The 19,562-nt window shown below is 40.2% G+C and overlaps 1 protein-coding gene across 1 annotated transcript in view; it reads right to left on the bottom strand.

The window, feature by feature from the left end:
• Positions 1-1,150: 1,150 nt before the first annotated feature.
• Positions 1,151-19,562, bottom strand: part of LOC308180758 (protein spinster homolog 3-like) — a 43,891-nt gene continuing 25,479 nt past the window's right edge. The window contains exons 14-17 of the mRNA XM_080562900.1: positions 14,870-15,059; positions 9,401-9,466; positions 3,265-3,363; positions 1,151-1,465 (exon numbers count right to left, since the gene is read on the bottom strand). Of these exons, the coding sequence (XP_080419026.1) occupies positions 1,298-1,465; positions 3,265-3,363; positions 9,401-9,466; positions 14,870-15,059 (523 nt within the window). The 3' untranslated portion in view covers positions 1,151-1,297. The remainder of the gene's footprint in view (positions 1,466-3,264; positions 3,364-9,400; positions 9,467-14,869; positions 15,060-19,562) is intronic.

The raw sequence follows: 19,562 nt of genomic DNA, 5'->3' as shown, positions 1-19,562 counted from the left end.
GTATAGAGTATTTCTTTGGTCAGTTGGGGCCAGCTGTCCTGGCTCTGTCCCCTCCCAGCTTCTTGTGCAACCCCAGACTCCTCGCTGGCAGGGCAGCATGAGAAGCTGAAAAGTTCTTGAGCAGTTACTCTGCAGTGCTCAGTAACAACTAAAACATCTGTGTTATCGACACCATTTTCATCATCCTAAATCCAAAACACAGCATCACATCAGCTACTGTGAAGAAAATTAACTCTATCCCTGACAAAACCAGGACATGCATATAGACATACAGACTGACCACAACCCTCCACTCTTGAACCTGGCATTGACTTTGGTAGTCTGCTTCCCTTGGTCATTTCAGACAAATGAAAACACTGTTTGAACTATCTAGATTTTCCGAATTCTATAGACAAATCTTATCCTCTTGAGAATTCATAGGCCTCCCCTCCTTATCTCCACAAGACATTCTGCCTTAAATGCTAGTCTTGTTTAGGTTGACAGTCATGCTTGTGACAGCTCTATACTCTACCTTCTGGAGCTCCCCAGCTCCACAGAATACTCATGCCCGTTTTGCAGATTGAGGGAGGGCTGCCATATGCCAATTCAGCAGCAATTTTTGACTCACAGTCAAAAGCATCCAAAAAAGTCAGTACGCAGGATTTTCTGCCATATGGATGAATTGTTATTTGGCCTTTTCTCTAGCTGTATCTCATTAAGCAAAAAGGAAAGGAAAGAAAAAGAGGAGGACATTATTTTATCATTTTTTTTTTGCAAATCTTGCCCTGGAGTTCATCTTCACTTGAAAGACAGCATTCATTTCTGGTACCTAGGAAACCAAGTCAGAGCAGAAGGAAGCTGTAAGAATCTAGGTGATTGAGGACAGTGTTCCATCCAATTCAACAGATTTTCTTTAAGTCATACACTTTGTATATGACTTCTTTCAGGGGAGAGAGAGAAATATTACAGAGAGCTAGGAATGGTTCTAGTGGGCTCCAAAGACCAGAGGAGAGAAAGAAACACCTTCCATGAAGATGCATTACCTGCAGTAAAGCTATTTTATTACCTTCATATTTTGAAGGGGTCAGTAATAGCACTTCTGTGATCTTTGTGTGTTCTGTGAAGTCTGTTTTTCTTAATATGGGAGATTTGTTTAATCTGAGGCCTTGCTGGGATTTTGCATTTCTTTTATTTATAGAAACTATTGTACTATTACCACAACACATACATTTGTATTTTAACTTTACAGAGTCAATATCATGGCTGGTATACAAACAGGAAAGTTATCAGATAAAAGTTTAAAAGATACATAGAAACCTTAGAGCTTCTCTGCTTCCTTACGATCGTCTTCAACGTAGAAAGATGTCAGGAGGAAAAAACCTCCTCCAATGACACCAACAAAAACACAGATGATGAAGCTGTACTGCAGGCTCCTGAAACCCCATTGGACTGAGTGATTGTTCTTGGCCTGAATAACATTGGAGATCTAGGGAATGAAAATTGCTGTCATTAATGTGGGGTAACACCATACTTCTCTCTTGATTTAAGCAGGCTCTTTACACTGTGGCCCTTGAATAGAATAAAACTGAGCAGGTAGGGACAAAAAGCTTGCTACCTTGGTTTGTCAACCCCAATACCCCTATACTGCACTGCAGTTCCATTTCCATTTGGTTGGGGAATCTTGTTCTTTTATATCATTAGTGCCTCCAGTCACAAGAACACGAAATACTGCAAAAAGTGTTTATCATGACTAGTAAACATTAACTCATTTTACCATTTTCTAGCCCATCTCCAGAGAGCCAGCACAGGACAAACATTTGGCAACGACCTTTATCATTTCTTGGTGCTATTTGATAACTTTATCCATCCTTAATCAGAATCAAATGAATAGAAACTGGTCTGGCAAAAATGCAGCAATGAGCAGCAACACACATTAAAAAGGGAAGAGCTGGAAACTGATTTCAGAGACAAGAGTGGAGTCTGGTTTTGAGCCAAAAGGCATTTCAGGAGTCATGGAATGACATTATGAGGAAATGGGAAGAAGATACCAGACAGCTGCTTTTTGCACTGGCTAGACAATGAGGTTGTAAAAGCTATATGTGACACAGGAATTTTATTTTTGCAGACAGAAAGAAAAGCTGATTTCAAGAAACCCATAAGGTTCAATACTTAACCTAGGAACTTAAAAACTCTTAGTACAAACAAAAAGATGAATGCTGAATGCAGTCATTGCTATTCCCACATATGTCCTTGATTACAATATGCTTCGTGTTTTGAAATACACAAATATGAGACTCTTCAACCTTTTCTGGGTTGAATATGATTATTTATGACAGTTTAAGGAGATAAGAGTGAGATCAACTCTAAATGGGCACCTAGGGACTACAGCAAACATAACAGCCAAAATACATACCTAATGCATTTAATTTTAAAATGTTCAGTAAAAACAAAAAAATCTCTAGAGTGCAAAGGGAAGAAACACAGACTCTGAAAAAGACTATTCACTGATTCTCCAGACAGTTTATAAGCTAAAGGGTTAGTTGAAGTAGGTCAGCAAACAATAGCAAGACCTGAATACAGAAGATATGGTGTTTAATCAGCAGACATGGGCAGCGTTGGTATACTGGTTCACAGAAGCCTTCCAGAACACAATGTAGCGCTCATTGCACCGCACATGGATATACAACAGTTCTATTCCTGGATTCATCATCTCTGTTCTTTGTAAAGGTGCAAGGTTACATGAGGATAATCTCATCTGGGTATACCATGACAAACTTTTTTTGTCTTATACCTTTCAATTAGCTGCTATTTTAGTCAACTGCATGTAAGGTATTGCAAAAGAAGTCTTCTGTCCATAGTTACTAGCAGGATGCAGCAGCACATTCAGCAGGGAGCCTCAGTTCTGCCTGTGCCTCAAAGATGGCAAAGAACAGTGGGTAAGAGATGATACTGTCTTTGCAAAAATATATGCCTTCAAAATTTAAGAATTTTCAAATTTTAAATCAAAATTAATTTCTACACGCTGCAAGAAACTACTCACATTTATACAGATATAGTATTATATTCTATGTACCTGCAGTGTCACAGGACCAGAAGTTGCATGCAAGTAAAATCATTTACAAAAACGTCCCCTTGGATTGCAGAATCAAGGTTATTCAAGGCTACCAACTTGCGTAATTTCTAAGCTTTGGACCAGGAATTGCCTAGATTTCTGTGAGTGTCTGTCTTTCAGTTTCTAAAAGTTTTACCCTAAAGAAAACTCAGATAAGCAGAGAATTCACTTACAGTCCCAACAAGATATGGGCTGCCTGCATCTCCCAGCAAATGGCTCACCAAAATCTGCAGGGCAATAGCTGTAGACTGCCGCCTCGGTGTCACGACATACTGAAACAAAACACAACCCACAGGAGAATGAGTATTAACAGAATGAATCTCAAAAATGGCCACCTACTTATATGAAAACCTAGAGGGATGGATATATTCATTTTTTTATATTTCATATTCAAACACTGTTTGGAGACAGAGAGGTTATTCTGAGCAATACAGTACACTGGATGTTTTATTTAGGAAGAAAACGATCAAGAAAGCAACACAAAAGAGGGATTGACAAAAAAGCATGAAAAACGTTACTCCCCTGCCTCCATTCACAGACTCACAGCAACTTGTACAGATTCACTTGGCCATGCCACTAATGGAAAACTCCAGCCAGTAACACCTGCAGTTGTACCGATTTACTAGTACCAATTTACTCCTAAGGAGGTTCAGCAGTGACAGCCTCTGAGAAAAACCTCTCGTAACACTGTGTCAGCAGGCCCGGTCTAGCCTGCTGGGAAACTGGGGTACCAGAACGAGCTGCCACAGCTATAGAGGATGTCAGCTGAGACCTTGTGGAGACTCAGGGAGGGACCAGAAGGTGGCTGATGGTGGTTTGATGACAGATTTGATGGCAGAAGTTTGCTGCTTGTAACCGGAGAGCACCTGAGATATAGCTACTCTAATAACCATACCTCAAAATGATTGTGCTTTCGAGTGCATGCAGTTTAAATAACAAGTTGAAGAAGATGGTACAGGTACAGAACACAGCAAAGCATCACATAGATTATAACCAATTTTAAGATGAAATATAGTCATTTTGGGGTGATAGGAGCTTTTATGTCTGCGCTACTAAAGAAGATCAACAATGCCTGAAGTACAGCATGATTCTATATAATTTGTTTGTGTCTCTCTCGGTAATGCATTTACATTATTACACACTTAAAGGAGAAGCATTCACAGTCAGAATGAGGCAGAGGCAATTTTAAACCTTCATACATTTGTTTTCCAACCAATTGCTCATATCAGAGACAAAACACTTAATATTCCCCCACTCCTCTACTCCCCTGTTTTGTTTTTTTGTTTTGTTTGTTTGTTTGTTTGTGGGAAATTGATTGGAGCATCACTTCGACGTCTCAAACGCTAATTAATAGGGTGATGTGTTTTGCCAAGAGGCAAACACAAGGTATATAATTTATTGTGGCTTTATTTCTGCCTTCAAAGAAACACTAACATGCATGACAACAAGTTGGGCATAGAAGAAGAAAAAGATCCTGCTCCCACATTTAACTTGGAGTTTTATCATCACTCTGCATGTATAAGGAGGTCTCACAATATTAGGTAAGGAAATATTCACCTATCACTAAGACATAGCTATATCCCAACAGCAATATCAGTGCCACATCTTTAGGGTGGGTATAAGGAGATGCATTAATGGAAATTAAAACTGGAAGGTAAGGAAGCAGCATTGTCCAAGACACCAAGGTTAATTACTCTTGTGAGAACAAGAGTATCAAATATATCAGTCTCAATTTCCGAGTGAGAGAAACAAATTACAGTAGAAAACTCTAGGTTGGGAAATAGACCTTGCTATGACAGAGCTAGTCAGGAGTTTGACTGTTCTTGGCTCTCTAAGGTTATCCTGCCAACTGCCCTAGACTCAGTTTTCTTTTCTTTTATTGATAATGATAGGTTGTTTTCGAGCAATACAAATCAAATATTGTTATGTACTTAACATATTGTGGGCATTGCAGGCACCAGAGAATATAAATGCACTTTCACACTCTCAGTGTCCTGCACTGCTTTCTTGCAGCATGCATTTAATCTCTCATACCTGTACCTACGGAACAAAGCTGTAACAAGAAAAATGGACAAGAAGGACAGAAACTTCCTATAGTTAACGGGCTCCCACATACTCTGACTGTGCTATTACTGAGGTTCTTCTGCACAATGGAAACTATGCAAAAGCTCAACAAACTGTAGGTTTCTCTAGGAAAATAAACTGAACACTCCCACAAACGTGGGCTTTGAAGCAGCCTGTCCACAGTAACTGCCCAGCTACTCACACCATATCAACAACGCAGATGACATCCTATGCACCGTCATCTCCTAGGAGATGCCAGTCCAGATGCCTTGACAGATAAGCAGGGTGCCCCCAGAAATTTGATTTGCAAGCCCTGTCGTGCTGTCTCTGGAGGTTTTAGAGATCCTCCTGCAGACTATGTGACAGAGCTGTCAGCTAAAAAAGCAGATGGAAGAGACAGGCTGGTAAACACTTGTATACCTCCCAGGGCACTTCCAAACAAAGACAGGGACATGTTGGTAGCCTTCCCAAGCCCAATATTAGCTTCCAGTTCCAGCAGCTTTTATGCTTTTAGCTGCCAAAAGCCTAAAATATAGAGTCCCGGTACCTCACAGATGGTAAACAGCTATTTCATTAGGGACACTCCTACTTAGCCGGAGAACTGTAAGCAAGGCAGCTACAGCACTTCCCTACGTGCACGTTCTGATTGCAGTCAGCCGGTAGGTACCTTATGTTTACAGCTGAATAAGGGGCACAAGGCTTGCTACATGCAATGCATCTTGATGTACGATCCACAAAGGAAGAAAGTCCTTATCATTCAGTCAGCGTCTTCCTTTGTCTTTGTCTCCACAGGCTGCAGGATAAATAAATTCCTAGCTCCGTTCTGCCTAGCAGTGCCATATAGGGAGAATGAAAAGTCATTTTCATGGCAGAATAAGAACATGCATTAGCAAATCCAGCCACAATATCAGAAAGTCTACCAGCTCACACAGGAAACAATGCAAAAAGAGAAATTTCTGTTGTTATCTACGGCATCCTTAAGTCAACGTAGTAGCAGTGATACACTGAACCCATGGATTTTCAGCAGGATGAAACAAAACTCTCAGATAAGATTGCCGCTGAATGAGCAGACATCCACAAATTCATCTAAATTCCATTATTTTTCTAACAAAACAATGAGTAACATTTAGAATTCAACAGATCCAACCAAAAGCACATTCATGGTAGTACACTAAATGTCTGCTCTCAGGGGGAGCACACCACTACAGAGCTCTGCTCTGCCAAACTTTTCACCTTCCTCCTTGATGCAGTATTGCTTGCACCTAAAACCAAAGCTTTCTAAAATAAATACAAAAGAAGTGTGCCAGTGACATAGGAGACAAGAACTTCCTCCTCTTCTCAGTTTACATGGATCAAGGATATGGCAATGACACTCCAGATAGATTTTGTGTGAGCTGGAATATGATGCAGCATTCCCTAAGCAAGCCGAGACCTAAGTGACTGAACTGAATGCAAACACAGCTCCTTGCAGATGTTGCAGGTTGGGTTCAGAAAGGAATCTAAAGAAGGAGCTGACAGTACTAACTTGTGCCTTACTTCCTGTCCTGTATCAACTGTATCTAACTGAGCAATGTCATCTTCCTCTTTAACAATGACAGAGGAAATAATTAAAACACAAATGTAGGATTTCAAACAAAAGTAAATTGAGAGACTTTAAGAAAATCTTTCAGTGGAGGCTCAAGTGATGTAAGAAGAATACTAACTGTAATGGTGCTTTGTTCTCTTGGAGAAAAAAAAAGCAGTGATTTAAAAATAATCTGAAATAGAAACTAATAAAAAAAATATTTTGAAGCAGTGATAGTTTTGCTGTACCTGTTCACTGCTTCAAGGCTATACCTCTTGTCTCAAAGGATAATTGTTTCTGACCATTCTTTGGGAGTCAAAGAAGAAACAAAACCCTCTTGCAGCAGGCTGAGCTTTTCAGCGGGCAACCAATTCACTAACGCTGACTGCAATTTTTATTTTTTCTTAAAATTCCAGACTGCAGAAAACTGACGTGTAGAGAGCAGTACCATGGAAGAGTAACTTGAGACCATAACACAACAGTCAACAACAGTGCTTTGTTGAAGAACCATGAAATATGAGTTGTTTTATTCCTTTATCTCAATCAGAATGTAAAGAAAGATTCTTCAAGCTATGAAGTTTGAAGATAAACAGGCTCAAGGCAAGGTCAAGTCAGCTGCAGCAGAGTTCTATAGTGCTTCACAGCTAGTCCCTTTTGCCATTAGCAGGCGCTCAGTGTTTGGCTATATACTTTCACATCCTTCTTTTACACCAAAGACTGCAATAGAGATACTTTTATCTCTGCACAGTTTTTTACCACTCATTTTTAGGTAGCTGTTAGGAATATCAAGCAAGTTGTATACACTGAGTAACTAAGACTATAGTGACAGTCACCTCGGTAGTACATTTTCAGTTCCTGTGGCAGCAAGAAACAATGGCAGCCTTGTGGACAACCACTTTCATCATGAGCCATGGGCTGCAAGTTTTCTTTACTGTCCTAAATTCTTGTGACATGTTATTGGGCATCACTATGCGTTGTGCTACACATGAATGCATTCACTGTGGTTCTTATATGAAAGATTTCTTACGACAGTGGAGTTTGCTTTAGCAATCTGCAAACAGATTTGAACTCCCTCGAAATGAGAAACTATTAAATAAAACAGATGTTCATGTGAATCTTGCTTAGGATCTCTTCAGCTACCGGTTTTCCATGATTAGCCTGAAGGTGGGAAACTAGAGAGTTCTTTTCTGCTTTGCCTTTACATTTGACCCTTCTCTCATCTGTCCTGAGGGCTTTAAACAATTGCTCTACTTTGTCTTCTATTAGCACCAGCTGCATCAGAATTTTACCAGTACCACACCTCTCTCAGCTCTCTCTCAGGTAACATCCTGCTTTCAATGTTTGGGTTCTGGTCATGCTCACTGATCTGCAACACAATCACCCCACAGAAGAAGATTCTAAAAAGTACAAAATCTGTGTTTCATTGCAATACAGTGCTTTATTCTTTGTAGAAAAGGATAGTGCCAATTAAAATATCCTATCTTATGCCCATGGGGAGCAATGAAAGGATTTTCAGTCATTCTAATAGCTCTGGCTGTGGTATTTAAATCAGCTTTCTGCAGTCAGATTACTAGATACGAACAAGGTAGACTATTTCCTTGCTTGTTTGACTGGTAAACTGTATTCAGCTTGTTTGTACTATGACTTTCCAAAAAAAGTCACATAAGCTACTTCATAAGACTGTGACAATCTGCATAGTTCAGTGATGGTAGAAAATCTCTCTAGCATAACAATATCTGTCCCATATTTTACACAGACATCGATTAGTGACTGTGGAGCTACAGCATAAAACAAGGGTTGCCAAATTCTTCCTTTGAGTAAAACCTCAAGGATATTAAAAAAGTGTTAATCCTTAAAGCCTTTGCAATAATTAATAGAAAAAGCTAGCTGCTTGTTGATACCAAGACTAATTGTGCCACAAGATCTGTGCTTTTCACATCACTCCTTTCTAAAGAAAGTTGCTGATGACATAATTGCAATGAAATAGGCACTGCTATTCTTTGGGCTTGTGGTGGCACTCCTGGAACCCCCAAGAGTATCGTAAGCATTACTGCTTTGCCAATGCTTTGGCAGTGTAGCATCATTTATTAATTTAACTTGTAAGTACTGGAATTTATCTGAACTGTATTCTGGAGTGAGGGAACTTGCGAACAGTTCACAGAATGAAGAATTCTAACAGATACACTACCTTTACTTTGTAGAATATTGGCTTTTCCTCATTTGGCTCATCTTTACAGAGCTTTGGAGCACAAATACAAAATCCCTGAATACAGACAGAAAGTGATTCTTTTTTTTGGTGTAGACCATTTTCTGGCAGACATCCAACAACACAGAGCTGTACACAAAATTCAGACTAGTGTGGGTACCAGAAACACTAGATAGTTACACGTGCATGAATTGCATCCAGTACATCTCCTTTCTGGGCTTACGGTGAGCTTGGACTACTGCACTACTACACCCATATTGTTAGTGGTATCTCTGCACAGCACTACACTACAGCACTACGTTACAGCCCTAATATTAGCAGAGTACCAATAAGGGTATTCTTAGTCAGGTTTCACTCATCTCTTCCTGGAAGGAGAAATTTGGTCCTCCTGGTCACCAAGTTGAACACTTTTGAACAATATTGCTGTGAAAAGCTGAAAACCCAGAAATAAGCAAATAGTTTCACAAGCACTTACCAGCAGTATGTCTGTCACAACAGCCCAGTTTGCAGATAAAAATAGTTCTCCAAATGCAATAAAAATCTGCAAAAAAAGAAGAAAGCAGTAACTATACACACTACACTGCTATTTTTTAGTGTGAAGATAAAGGCAGGCTTATCAATTATGCTCATCTCTGTGAGTTGCTGTACATACCCATCTCTTTATAAATTAAACATCTCATCTGCCTATACTTACAAACACTGTCTTCCTCTTAAATAAGAGGAAAGGAACTAGGGAAGGTATGTGAGTTGCTTTGGTTCACGTATCCTCAGCAGAAGAGCCAAAAGAGGAAACATATCACCCTCACAAATAAATTGGAATGAACTGCTGAACCCAAGAAGAGGGAGACAAAAGCCTGTGAAGGGAAACCTCCAGCACAGGTTTAAAATTTTCTCAAAGATCTCCCTTACCATAGGTTTCCAAATGAAACCAACAGAACATCTCTGTGCCAGGACAAGTTCTGTTAAAGGCTCCTTCAGAGAGGTCAGATCCAAAATGAAATGGACTCCTAGAGCCAGACAGCCTCAAGGTCTTGGTGTCCTGTGGGAATTCCATAATTCACCACAGATGGAGATGCAGCCATCAGGAAAAAGGGGTAGGGCTCCCAACAGTTCTTACACCTGTGGTCATATAGAACATTAACCCTTTCAGCCAGCCCTGGACATGGATTTCAGCAGGCTGTACAGACTAATCAATACTTGAAGAAAACATTAAAGCTGCACTGTAAAGCTGGAGTAGTTCTAGAAGTCAGAATCTGCTTAGTGACACAGGCAACCAAGTCAGATGGCACCTACAAAATAAACTCTATTATAATAACAAGTGCTAGCATCTTGACTGGGTGGGCTTTGATCAAGATATTCTATCTGGTTGATGAAAGAAAGGCACAGTGCAAACTATCAGATGTTTTCAGAGGGGTAACTTTCATGCTCCCACGAGGAATCAGACGTACATCTGAATCACTGCATCTTCCTGTTATATACCTACTTCCTCTGCATTTCTTGCCTGTGCTATTCATGTTTTCTCCTCCAAACCAGTCTGGGGAAAAAGTGCTTTGAAGACCGGAGGTACTGAGCACAGACCTTTATCCAGACGTCTTTTCCTTCCAAATGCTTTATACAGTTTTTCTAATTTGCAGCTGAATCTATTCCTCCATATATAATTACTTTTCATTAAGTTTTTTAACAGGTATCACCAGTTTCACATACTCCTTGACTATGTCTTAGTTCTTGGATTTGTGCATCCCACTATCAAAGTCTTTCCACTGATTTAACTTTGGTGGACCTTGCCCTTGCAAGAGGCAGAATGCAGTCAGTCTCCAACTCCATGACTGTAACAATATCAGCCTATTGACTACAGAAATGATTCTACATGCCAGTCTTGGCAGGAGAGCATGAGACACAGCCTTTTATTAGAGAACTTTGGGACAAACACAAAATGAAATGTGTTGGTAACACGGTTAGCAGTATCACATAGTTCAGCTTATTGCCAAGCTGCCTGGCAATAAGGACCAACAAGGGCAAACCTTGCAAATCACCACAAAGTACTAGCCCTTCACCATCGTATCTCAGGCTAATACTCTCTGATCTCTCTTGGAAGATCCATACTAATTAAGAACCTTCCTTTCTTTTTTCCCCTGATTCTATACCAATAAACTTTAAATGTGCCATTGCTAACTTAGGATCACAACCTATGAAGTGGTCAAAGCAGTACTCAGGGAAATTAGAGGCAAATCCAGAAGTGCAGAAGTACCCTGCTATATAGCAATAACAGCTTGAACTTAGTAAATTCTGTTGGTCATGCCATAGCTAACAAGAGATACGGCAGGTTAAAGTGAAACAGGAAGGAAACAAAGAACAAAGATTTATTTAAATCCTGGCTGATACTTTAGATATAACTAGATGCAAATACAATGGTTAGAGCAGAAGGTTCTGAAGTCTCCCAAACTGTTCCTAGATACCATCAATGGAATATATGACTACCTGCTTTCACACACCAAATGAGGGATTGATCTATCTCCCTCACATGTTTAGTGCTTTTAAAGTGTTGTTTCAGGTTTTCCTTTTTCTTTAAGATTTTTCAAGTTATTTAATCTCTTCAGGTGCTTAAGAACAAGAGCCTGGTATGAGAAACATGCTTAATGTGAGAAAAGAATGTAAAATTCATCTTTAGGAAACAAATTATGCTCTCAACCCAGAGTTCAAAGGAATGGGAATTAATGAAAAGTTATCCATGATAAGAAAATGTGACACTCCAGAGCAGAATTTTATACAGGATTTTGTTAATGTTTGAGACACAGCTTTGTCAGCTTTTCTTTTCTTTCCTAATGTCTTGTGTGGATTGCAGTTGTAGGGCACCAGAAAAAAATTAAGCCAGACAGTTTTGGAAAACAATAAACCATTCTGCAAACTATATTATTCTTTCTAAAACCAATATCAAATTTGTACTTTCTCATGCAGAATAAATTCAATATGGTTGAATAGCTGGTGTACTCACCCATCCAACTGCAGAACAACTGCAATCTGTAAATATGAGACAGCTATATGTACTTTTCTCTAAAACAAGTAAAGATATTCTGGAAGTACTGTACTTGGCAAGGGAGAAGGGCTGATGATGGCAGGAAAGCAATTGTAATGCTCTATTTAAAGCGTATCCTTCAGTTTCTACCATGTCTCAATATTCCTCCCACTGTCTTAAGTTCTTATTTGAAACTAATATGGAAAATGTTTCCATTGAATTTGTGCAATTGTGTTTGTGACATGCCCTTTCTAATCTGCTAAGTGTATCCAGAAACACTACATTTTATTGCTGTCACCTTCTCCAGGATCCCCAATTTTTTAGCAGACTGAATACTTGAAGTTGGTCTTCAAAGGATGCAACCAGAATAATGTCCCAAATTTTAAGGAGATTTTGCTTTGTAGATGACTGTTTACATTCATACCTGAAGCTAAAAGAGAATTAGATTGTAATCAATGTCAAACACACAATTTGCTTTTAAAAAGTTGAATGTCTAGACAGAAAAGATGGGAGTCAGCATGGCTGGACCATATGTGATCAACCATTTCTGTTTTTTTTGTGGTTTTTGTTTTGTTTTGTTTTTTTGGGGAAAAAAAAACAACACACACAGCATGCAGGTATATCAGAGACAAGAGCTGCAGAATGCCTCCTTCAAAGGCAATTTGCAGGGCAAGACTGCATCCTGAGACAGCATTACCATTAAAGGTAAGTCCATTTAAATCAAAGTTCCCCCAACACTAAATACAGTCCAACTTTCCCAGCTGCAGGGTTCAGTCATGACTTTCCAAAGCACCTGCTGCAATGCGGAGAGCATGTCTTTTGTTTTCTTTTGGAGAGAGGAAAAGATTTAGACAGAGACTCCTCTGACATAACAAAGTCAGATCACTTTTCTGTCTTTTCAAAGATTGCTTTTGAAATCAAGAACTGTGTGTCCAGAAAGACCAGAGAAATCTCATGACATTTCAGTTTATCTATCCCAACAGAGACCCTGGAAATCCTGCCACGTTTACATGTTAACTTGAGAATTCTTGTGCTTTGAAACATTTCGTCCAGCTTTGTCCATAGCTGATGAAACCCACTCATTCCTTTTCATTATCCGCTCAAGACAGTGGCAAGTACCATATAAAACCTACTACGATTGGAAGCCAATGCATGTATGTTTTTTGCTTCAGTAGTTCCCACACTGAAGTGAAGTGATGGAGACAGGTCTGCTGACATCAGTGTGCCTGAGTAGACAGTAACTGGAAAGCCAGTTTCCTGCTAGTGTCCTACACAAATGGAAGATTTGTTTCAGTGGGACCTTCAAATTAGATGCACCAGCTGGCACGCCACTCCAATTCTCACACCAGTATGACTAGTGTCAGATCTTGTTTAGAAAGCAAGGAGAGGCACGGCTGCTGCCAGAGAAGGCAACAGTTGAACAGTCACGGTGGTAAAAACATTAGAAGAAACAGGTGCTTAGATTATGTAGAATTTATTACCACTGCGCATTGCTGACATTACATGTGGGAACACCTGAATCAAGCGCATCAAACAGAAGATAAAGTGGTAAAGTCTTTGTTCATAAGACCAACTGCTCTGCCCATGGGAAGAAACTTAAAGAATACAGTTATCCACATCCCAGTTCAGAACTTCCTCCCAGATAACGGCATGAAGACAGAATGCTGTTTGCAAGGACAGAAATATTTAAAACAAATTTTATCAGTCCTAATAAAAGGTATATTTTGGAAAAGGGTAATTGAAAACTGATACATCAATTCATTTGTCTAGTATAGACTGGGGAATCAAACACAGTTGTGGTTGTGTGCTACACTTTTAATGACAAAAGAGAACTGAAGAACACACTCAGAGCAGGACTATGTGGGAACCTGAGATGCAGAAAAAGAAAATGGCTAATTCTTTTGGCACTGAGATATCTGCTCTTGAACCCAAAAATAATCTTTAATTTCACATTTTGCTTTGTGTACATACACACAGACATGCAGATTCATTTGTTTTTAGCTTTGGTTTAAAGGTATTTTTCCACAGGAATTCCTGAGGAGTGTCAAAAGGAAAACCTCTTTGAATAAATGTTATTCTTAGAAGCAAAAAAAGCTGCAAAAATACCCTTTTGCAGAGGACTGTTGATTACTGTAATTAACTTTACTTGGATCCTCTTATTTATGTTAATCATGGTAATGGTGGCTATGGATTCACAGAAAAAAAGCTTGGAGTCTTTCCCTAGCTGTTACCAGATTATAGTTAAAATAAGGTTTACATTCAGTTCTCTCTCACAGGGAGTTTTTGGAACTATTTTTCATTCCTAAGTAAGCTTCTGTTTTTCCCTTTACTGAGACCTTATGTTATTTATACTTCAGGTTGCATTGCCAAAAGTTTGACATTGAAGATTAGCTAGTGACTTGGGGCACTGAAGGTGATGGCTAAGTTATGGTTATCAAGAACCGTGCATATTGTACAGTCCCAAGTACACCAATCTTTAAGTATTCAGGGAGCAAAAAGAAGAATTCTAAATTAGTCACATAGCATTAAAAATTAACATAAGATCAAGACTTCCTTTAACTACACTTTTGCATATGGACACTCCAGCTTCATGCAGCTAGCTACATAGGCTTACTCTTCTCTTCTCTAGTCCAGGCAGATTCCATAGGTCCTGAGTTCCAGTTTATAATGCTCTGACTGACTGCCCTCTTCACTGGGACAAGTAATGCACAGTGGGGCCCTCACAAGACAGACTGACACTGCAGGTAATACTAGAGCAACATGTGCATTGCCTAGCTAGTGGGCCACTTTGTCTCATTTGCTGAACCTTCTTAACGGTCTAGATGACTGAAGGAATCCAGAAATAGCAATCCTTCTCCTCCTCTTCCGCCTTCCCTGTCTCCCCAGGATCCCAGAAGACATTTTGCTAGTGATAGACAGATTGGCACTTACAAAAGTGGAAGTGATGTTTCTCTGTGCCATCATCAGCGCTATGAATAAGCACAGAGCAGAAACAAACATGCTTGTGGCACAGATCAGAGGATCAGCTCTGTTGTTTATCTTCCTTAATCTTCTTGCAGCTTCTGCCCCAGCAATGACACCCAAGATTCCTGTCCCAATGGTGATGCCTCCGAATATCAGGCTGTCGACAAAGCACAGGAGACAGTTGAGCGCAGTAAAATCATACTCTGGAAAAAGGTTGGTGTTGGGTGTCCCATTGTTAGCTTATACCTTCAGTTTCAGAGAAATCTTTAATGGGCAACTTGGATTTTACTTTACTTGATCTAACCTTCCCACTCCTTCCAAATGGATTTAGTCCCAATGCCTCAATTGCAGCTATGCCCCCTGCAACTGACGTTCTATCTTGCGGAACAGATATTCTCCCATTTACAGAGCAGGTGTTATACAACCAGCCTCAAGGAGGACTCTTCTGAGTACAATCTGCTTTGGACATCCAGTGATTCAGAGGAGACACAGTCATCTTGGTTAGCCTAGGAATAAATTTACTCAGTCATCCCTAAAACACAGATGGAATAACTCTGTATCACAATCTGCTGTCCTGGAAGAGATCCTATCACATGGAATTATATACATCTGAAATACAGCCCTCCGGTTAGCACAGCTGAGATAACTCACTTCTCTGATTACGGGAAACAGCTACCACCATCCAAAACTGTTCAAAGAACAGTTAACCAATAGGAGGTCCACGTCTTATTTTCTGAATGCAAAATTTCAAGTGCCACCCAGCTTTGTGCATCTGCAAATGCAAACATGTTCTGCAGGAACAGCAAGTTATTAAAAGTATGTGTTCAAATAGCATAGAAGATTCAGACTCCAGAGGGACTTCCATATATGCTTTTCTCTCTGTCCCAAATGAGATCCTAATGACAAAGCAAGCCTCTTGATACAAGACTAGTGGTGCCACTGATTGTTTAATGCATCATAACTCCCCTGAGGCAAATGGTGACAGGAGCATGGTGTTCTGAGCACAAGTGCTTCTAAATATTTCAGAGTGCTATGTGGAAAGTTTTGTACACTGCCCTAAGCTTTTTCTGAATGCAAAGCAAAGTAACCAGTTAGGATATGATCTGTTCCTTTAATTTACAGTGCATCTGCTTCAATGCCTAGTAAAATTATTATTCTGGGAGTTATTGAAAAACACTTGAAAGACAATGCAGTTATTGGTCATAACCAACACAGGTTCACAAGGGGAAAGTCCTGCTTAATTACCTAAATTTTCTTTTAGGGCAATGTTACCCATCTAGTTGACCAATGGAAGCCAGCAGATGTGATCTTTTCGGATTTTAGCAAGGCTTTTGATACTGTCTCTGACACTATCCTTCTAGACAAAATATCCAGCATATACCTTGACGAGTACATGATATGATGGGTGAACAATTGGCTGATAGGTCAGGTTCAAAGGGTTATAGTAAATGGGGTTACACCAGGCTGGCAGCCAGTCACTAGTGGGGTTCCCCAGGGCTCCATTTTAGGGCCAGTTCTCTTCAATGTTTTTATAAATGATCTGGAAGCCAGACTTGAATGAATACTGGGTTTGCAGACGATACTAAATTAGGAGGAGCTGTTGACTTCTTGAGAGTAGAGAAGTCTCGCAGAAAGATCTTGATAAATTAGAGAGCTGGGCAATAGCCAGCCGTATGAAATTTAACAGGAGCAAAAGCCACAACCTGTACCTGGGACAAGGTAATCCTGGATATGATATACATACAGACTGGGGGATGAGAGGCTGGAGAACAGCCCCCCTGAAAAGGGATCTAGGGGTTTTGGTCAATGGCAAGTTGAATATGAGTGAGAAAAGGCCAACCATATCCTGGTGTGCATCAAACACAGCATTGCTAGGCAGCTGAGGAACATGATTGTCTCACTCTGCTCTGCCCTGGTAGAGCCTCACCTCGAGTACTGTGTGCAGTTTGGGGCACCACAATACAAGACAGACATAAAACTATTAGAGAGTGTCCAAAGGAGGGCAACAAAGATGGTGAAGGGTCTAGAGGGCACAACATATGAAGAGCGGCTGAGGTCTCTGGGTTTGCTCAACCCAGAGCAGAGCAGGCCGAGGGGAGGCCTCATGGCAGCCTGCAGCTCCCTCACGAGGGGAGCGGAGGGGCAGGCGCTGAGCTCTGCTCTCTGGGGACAGCGACAGGACCCGAGGGGACGGCATGGAGCTGGGACAGGGGAGGGTCAGGTTGGATGTTAGAAAAGGGTTCCTCACTGAGAGTACGATTGGGCACTGGAGCAGACTCCCAAGGGAAATGGTCAAAGACCCAAGCCTGACGGAGTTCAAGAAGCATCTGGACAATGCTCTCAGACACATGGTTTAAATTTTAGGGAGTCCTGTGTGGAGCCAGGAGTTGGGTTCAATGATCCTTGTGGGTTCCTTCCAACCTGAGATATTCTACGATGCTGTGATTCTGTGATTCCTCTTTTTCATCTCCTTCTGGCTGATTAGGAAGAATTCAGTAATTCTACAAGAAAAAACAATACTGCTATACTAGATAACAAATCTTGAGCACAGCTGTACTCTGCAAGTTTTTCGGTATTCTGATCCGTCACTCACTATAGCTTGTTAGTGACAATACAGATTGAACAGACAGAATAAGTAATTTACAGATTTGTCCAGGAGAGGCAAGTTCCAAGGTGACATTACTTTATCTAAGCATTCATGGAATTGTGTTTAGAAAATTTGTGTGTTATACACTTGAATATAATAAATAAAGGTTGAAATAAACCTACACCTGGAAGAAAAGGGAACAGCCAAAACTAAATCAGAGCACAGCTCAATTGACAGGGAAAAGGGAAGCAGCGAAGCCTAATCCCAGGGAAAGGACCCTATAGGATCTTTTAGGGTTTGAGAATGCTCACATACCTCTCTGATCTGTTTGAAGGTGTCTGCACAAAGACCAGAATAAAAATTTCATAGTGCCTATTTATCTACCTTGAAAGGATTGAGACCTGAGTCAGCTGTGGTGTTATTTGAATTTGTGTTTCCAGGGAGTCCAAGTGACACAGCCCTATCCTTAATAAAAGCCTACAACTGCTGAATGGCCAGAGGGGACAGCGTCCTTAAAGTATCCCTGGGCAGGTCTGGGAATGTGCATCTCAGTTCTCCCAGCATTGTCAGCTACAGGGCTGACATAACTGTTTATATTATTTTTCTTTCTATCCCCCTGGAATAACAGTCTAAAATCAGCCTTATGCTGCCTCTGGCACTAGCTTATGCCAAGGTTATTTTTAAAGCATCCTGTAAGATGCAGTACATGAGGTTAAACTATCAGGTGCTCCCTTTTACTTCCCTGGGGACTATGTCTGCTCTAACAACACTACTGTGGAATAATAATTGAGAAGGAGGATTAGAAAGCATAAGATTAACATCATCAGCTTAAAAAATGAAGTATTTAAACTGTATCTGAAGGTTCAGCTTCCCCTCTCTGCCTACCCTGAGCCAAACTCCTAATTCACTCATTCCTCAGCATTATTCACTACTAAATAATGTGCCAGTGGTGGTATCCACGGAAGGACAACTGCATTTCCCATTGAAGTACCTGTGGATGACTTTTCAATATACCTTCCACTAGCTCAAAACTGGACAGCTCCTCTCAGACTTGGCTCAAGTCTGTATTGAAAATGAAGCAGGAAGGGAAAAATGTGTACATTTAAGGCCTTGCTGCAGTGGTCATCTCCTATCAGGTTAGCCATCTGGTTATGCTACAACTCAGAAACAACTTTTGAGTTGACTTGGTTATTCCCTTGGGGGAAAAAAACAAAAAAAAAAAAAAAAAACCAGTTTTTGGTTACTGTTTTTGCCTTTACTTGTCTATGTGGAAAGAGAAGATTGTAAGCAGGCAGTTCTTGGAAATCCATCATGAAGATAGGGACTAAAACCAGATCTGGATACTTCCAGAAGAAATGTAGGGACACTTGCATGGAGGCCACTGGTAGGGAGTCAGTCCATAGGTGAAAAGTACAACAGTGCTCAGTGTTGTTAAGGGCAGCCATGAAGACTCAAGGGCAACACTGAATATCTTTTTCTGTTCTGGACAACACACTGTAAGGAAAAGAATTCTCTTCCAAGCTGGGCAAAAGAGATCTCCACCAAGTTGTATTATGATTACTTCAGATTTCTCTCCTGTTGCAAATTCACCTTGCCAGCTCAACATCTGACACTTTTTCATGAATCTCTATTGGTCTGGACAGTCTCTGTAAGTTGAGCTCTGCTGGCAGTTCCTCACAAATTATCCTGGTTTGATGCAATACGATACTAGATCAAATTCATCAAGCTTGCTTCATGCTGGGACTCACAATCATCTAGCCAACATGAGAGTAGTTTTAAAAACAGACTATCAGGAAGGTAATAGCAAAGTTACAAAAATGTAAAACTTAAACATGCTTAAATGTGTATTTAAGTTACTTGGGGTACAAAGTCAATAGTCAACTGAAATCTCCTTTCTACAGCTGATTTTTTTCCTTGTAAATGTTCCTGTTACTGCTTATTTCCCCTTTACTTAAATAGGTTTGGCAGCATCTTTCCAGTTAACTGCATGATTATAAACAAACAAATAAATAGGAGTGTCTCAGCATACCTGGAAGCAATTTAGTCTAACATTCACACCCATTTGCCTTCACA

This window comes from Anser brachyrhynchus (assembly GCF_964034855.1).
Source record: "Anser brachyrhynchus genome assembly, chromosome: 20".
NCBI classification, from domain to species: domain Eukaryota; kingdom Metazoa; phylum Chordata; class Aves; order Anseriformes; family Anatidae; genus Anser; species Anser brachyrhynchus.
This window is presented reverse-complemented; position numbering and strand designations above follow the sequence as displayed.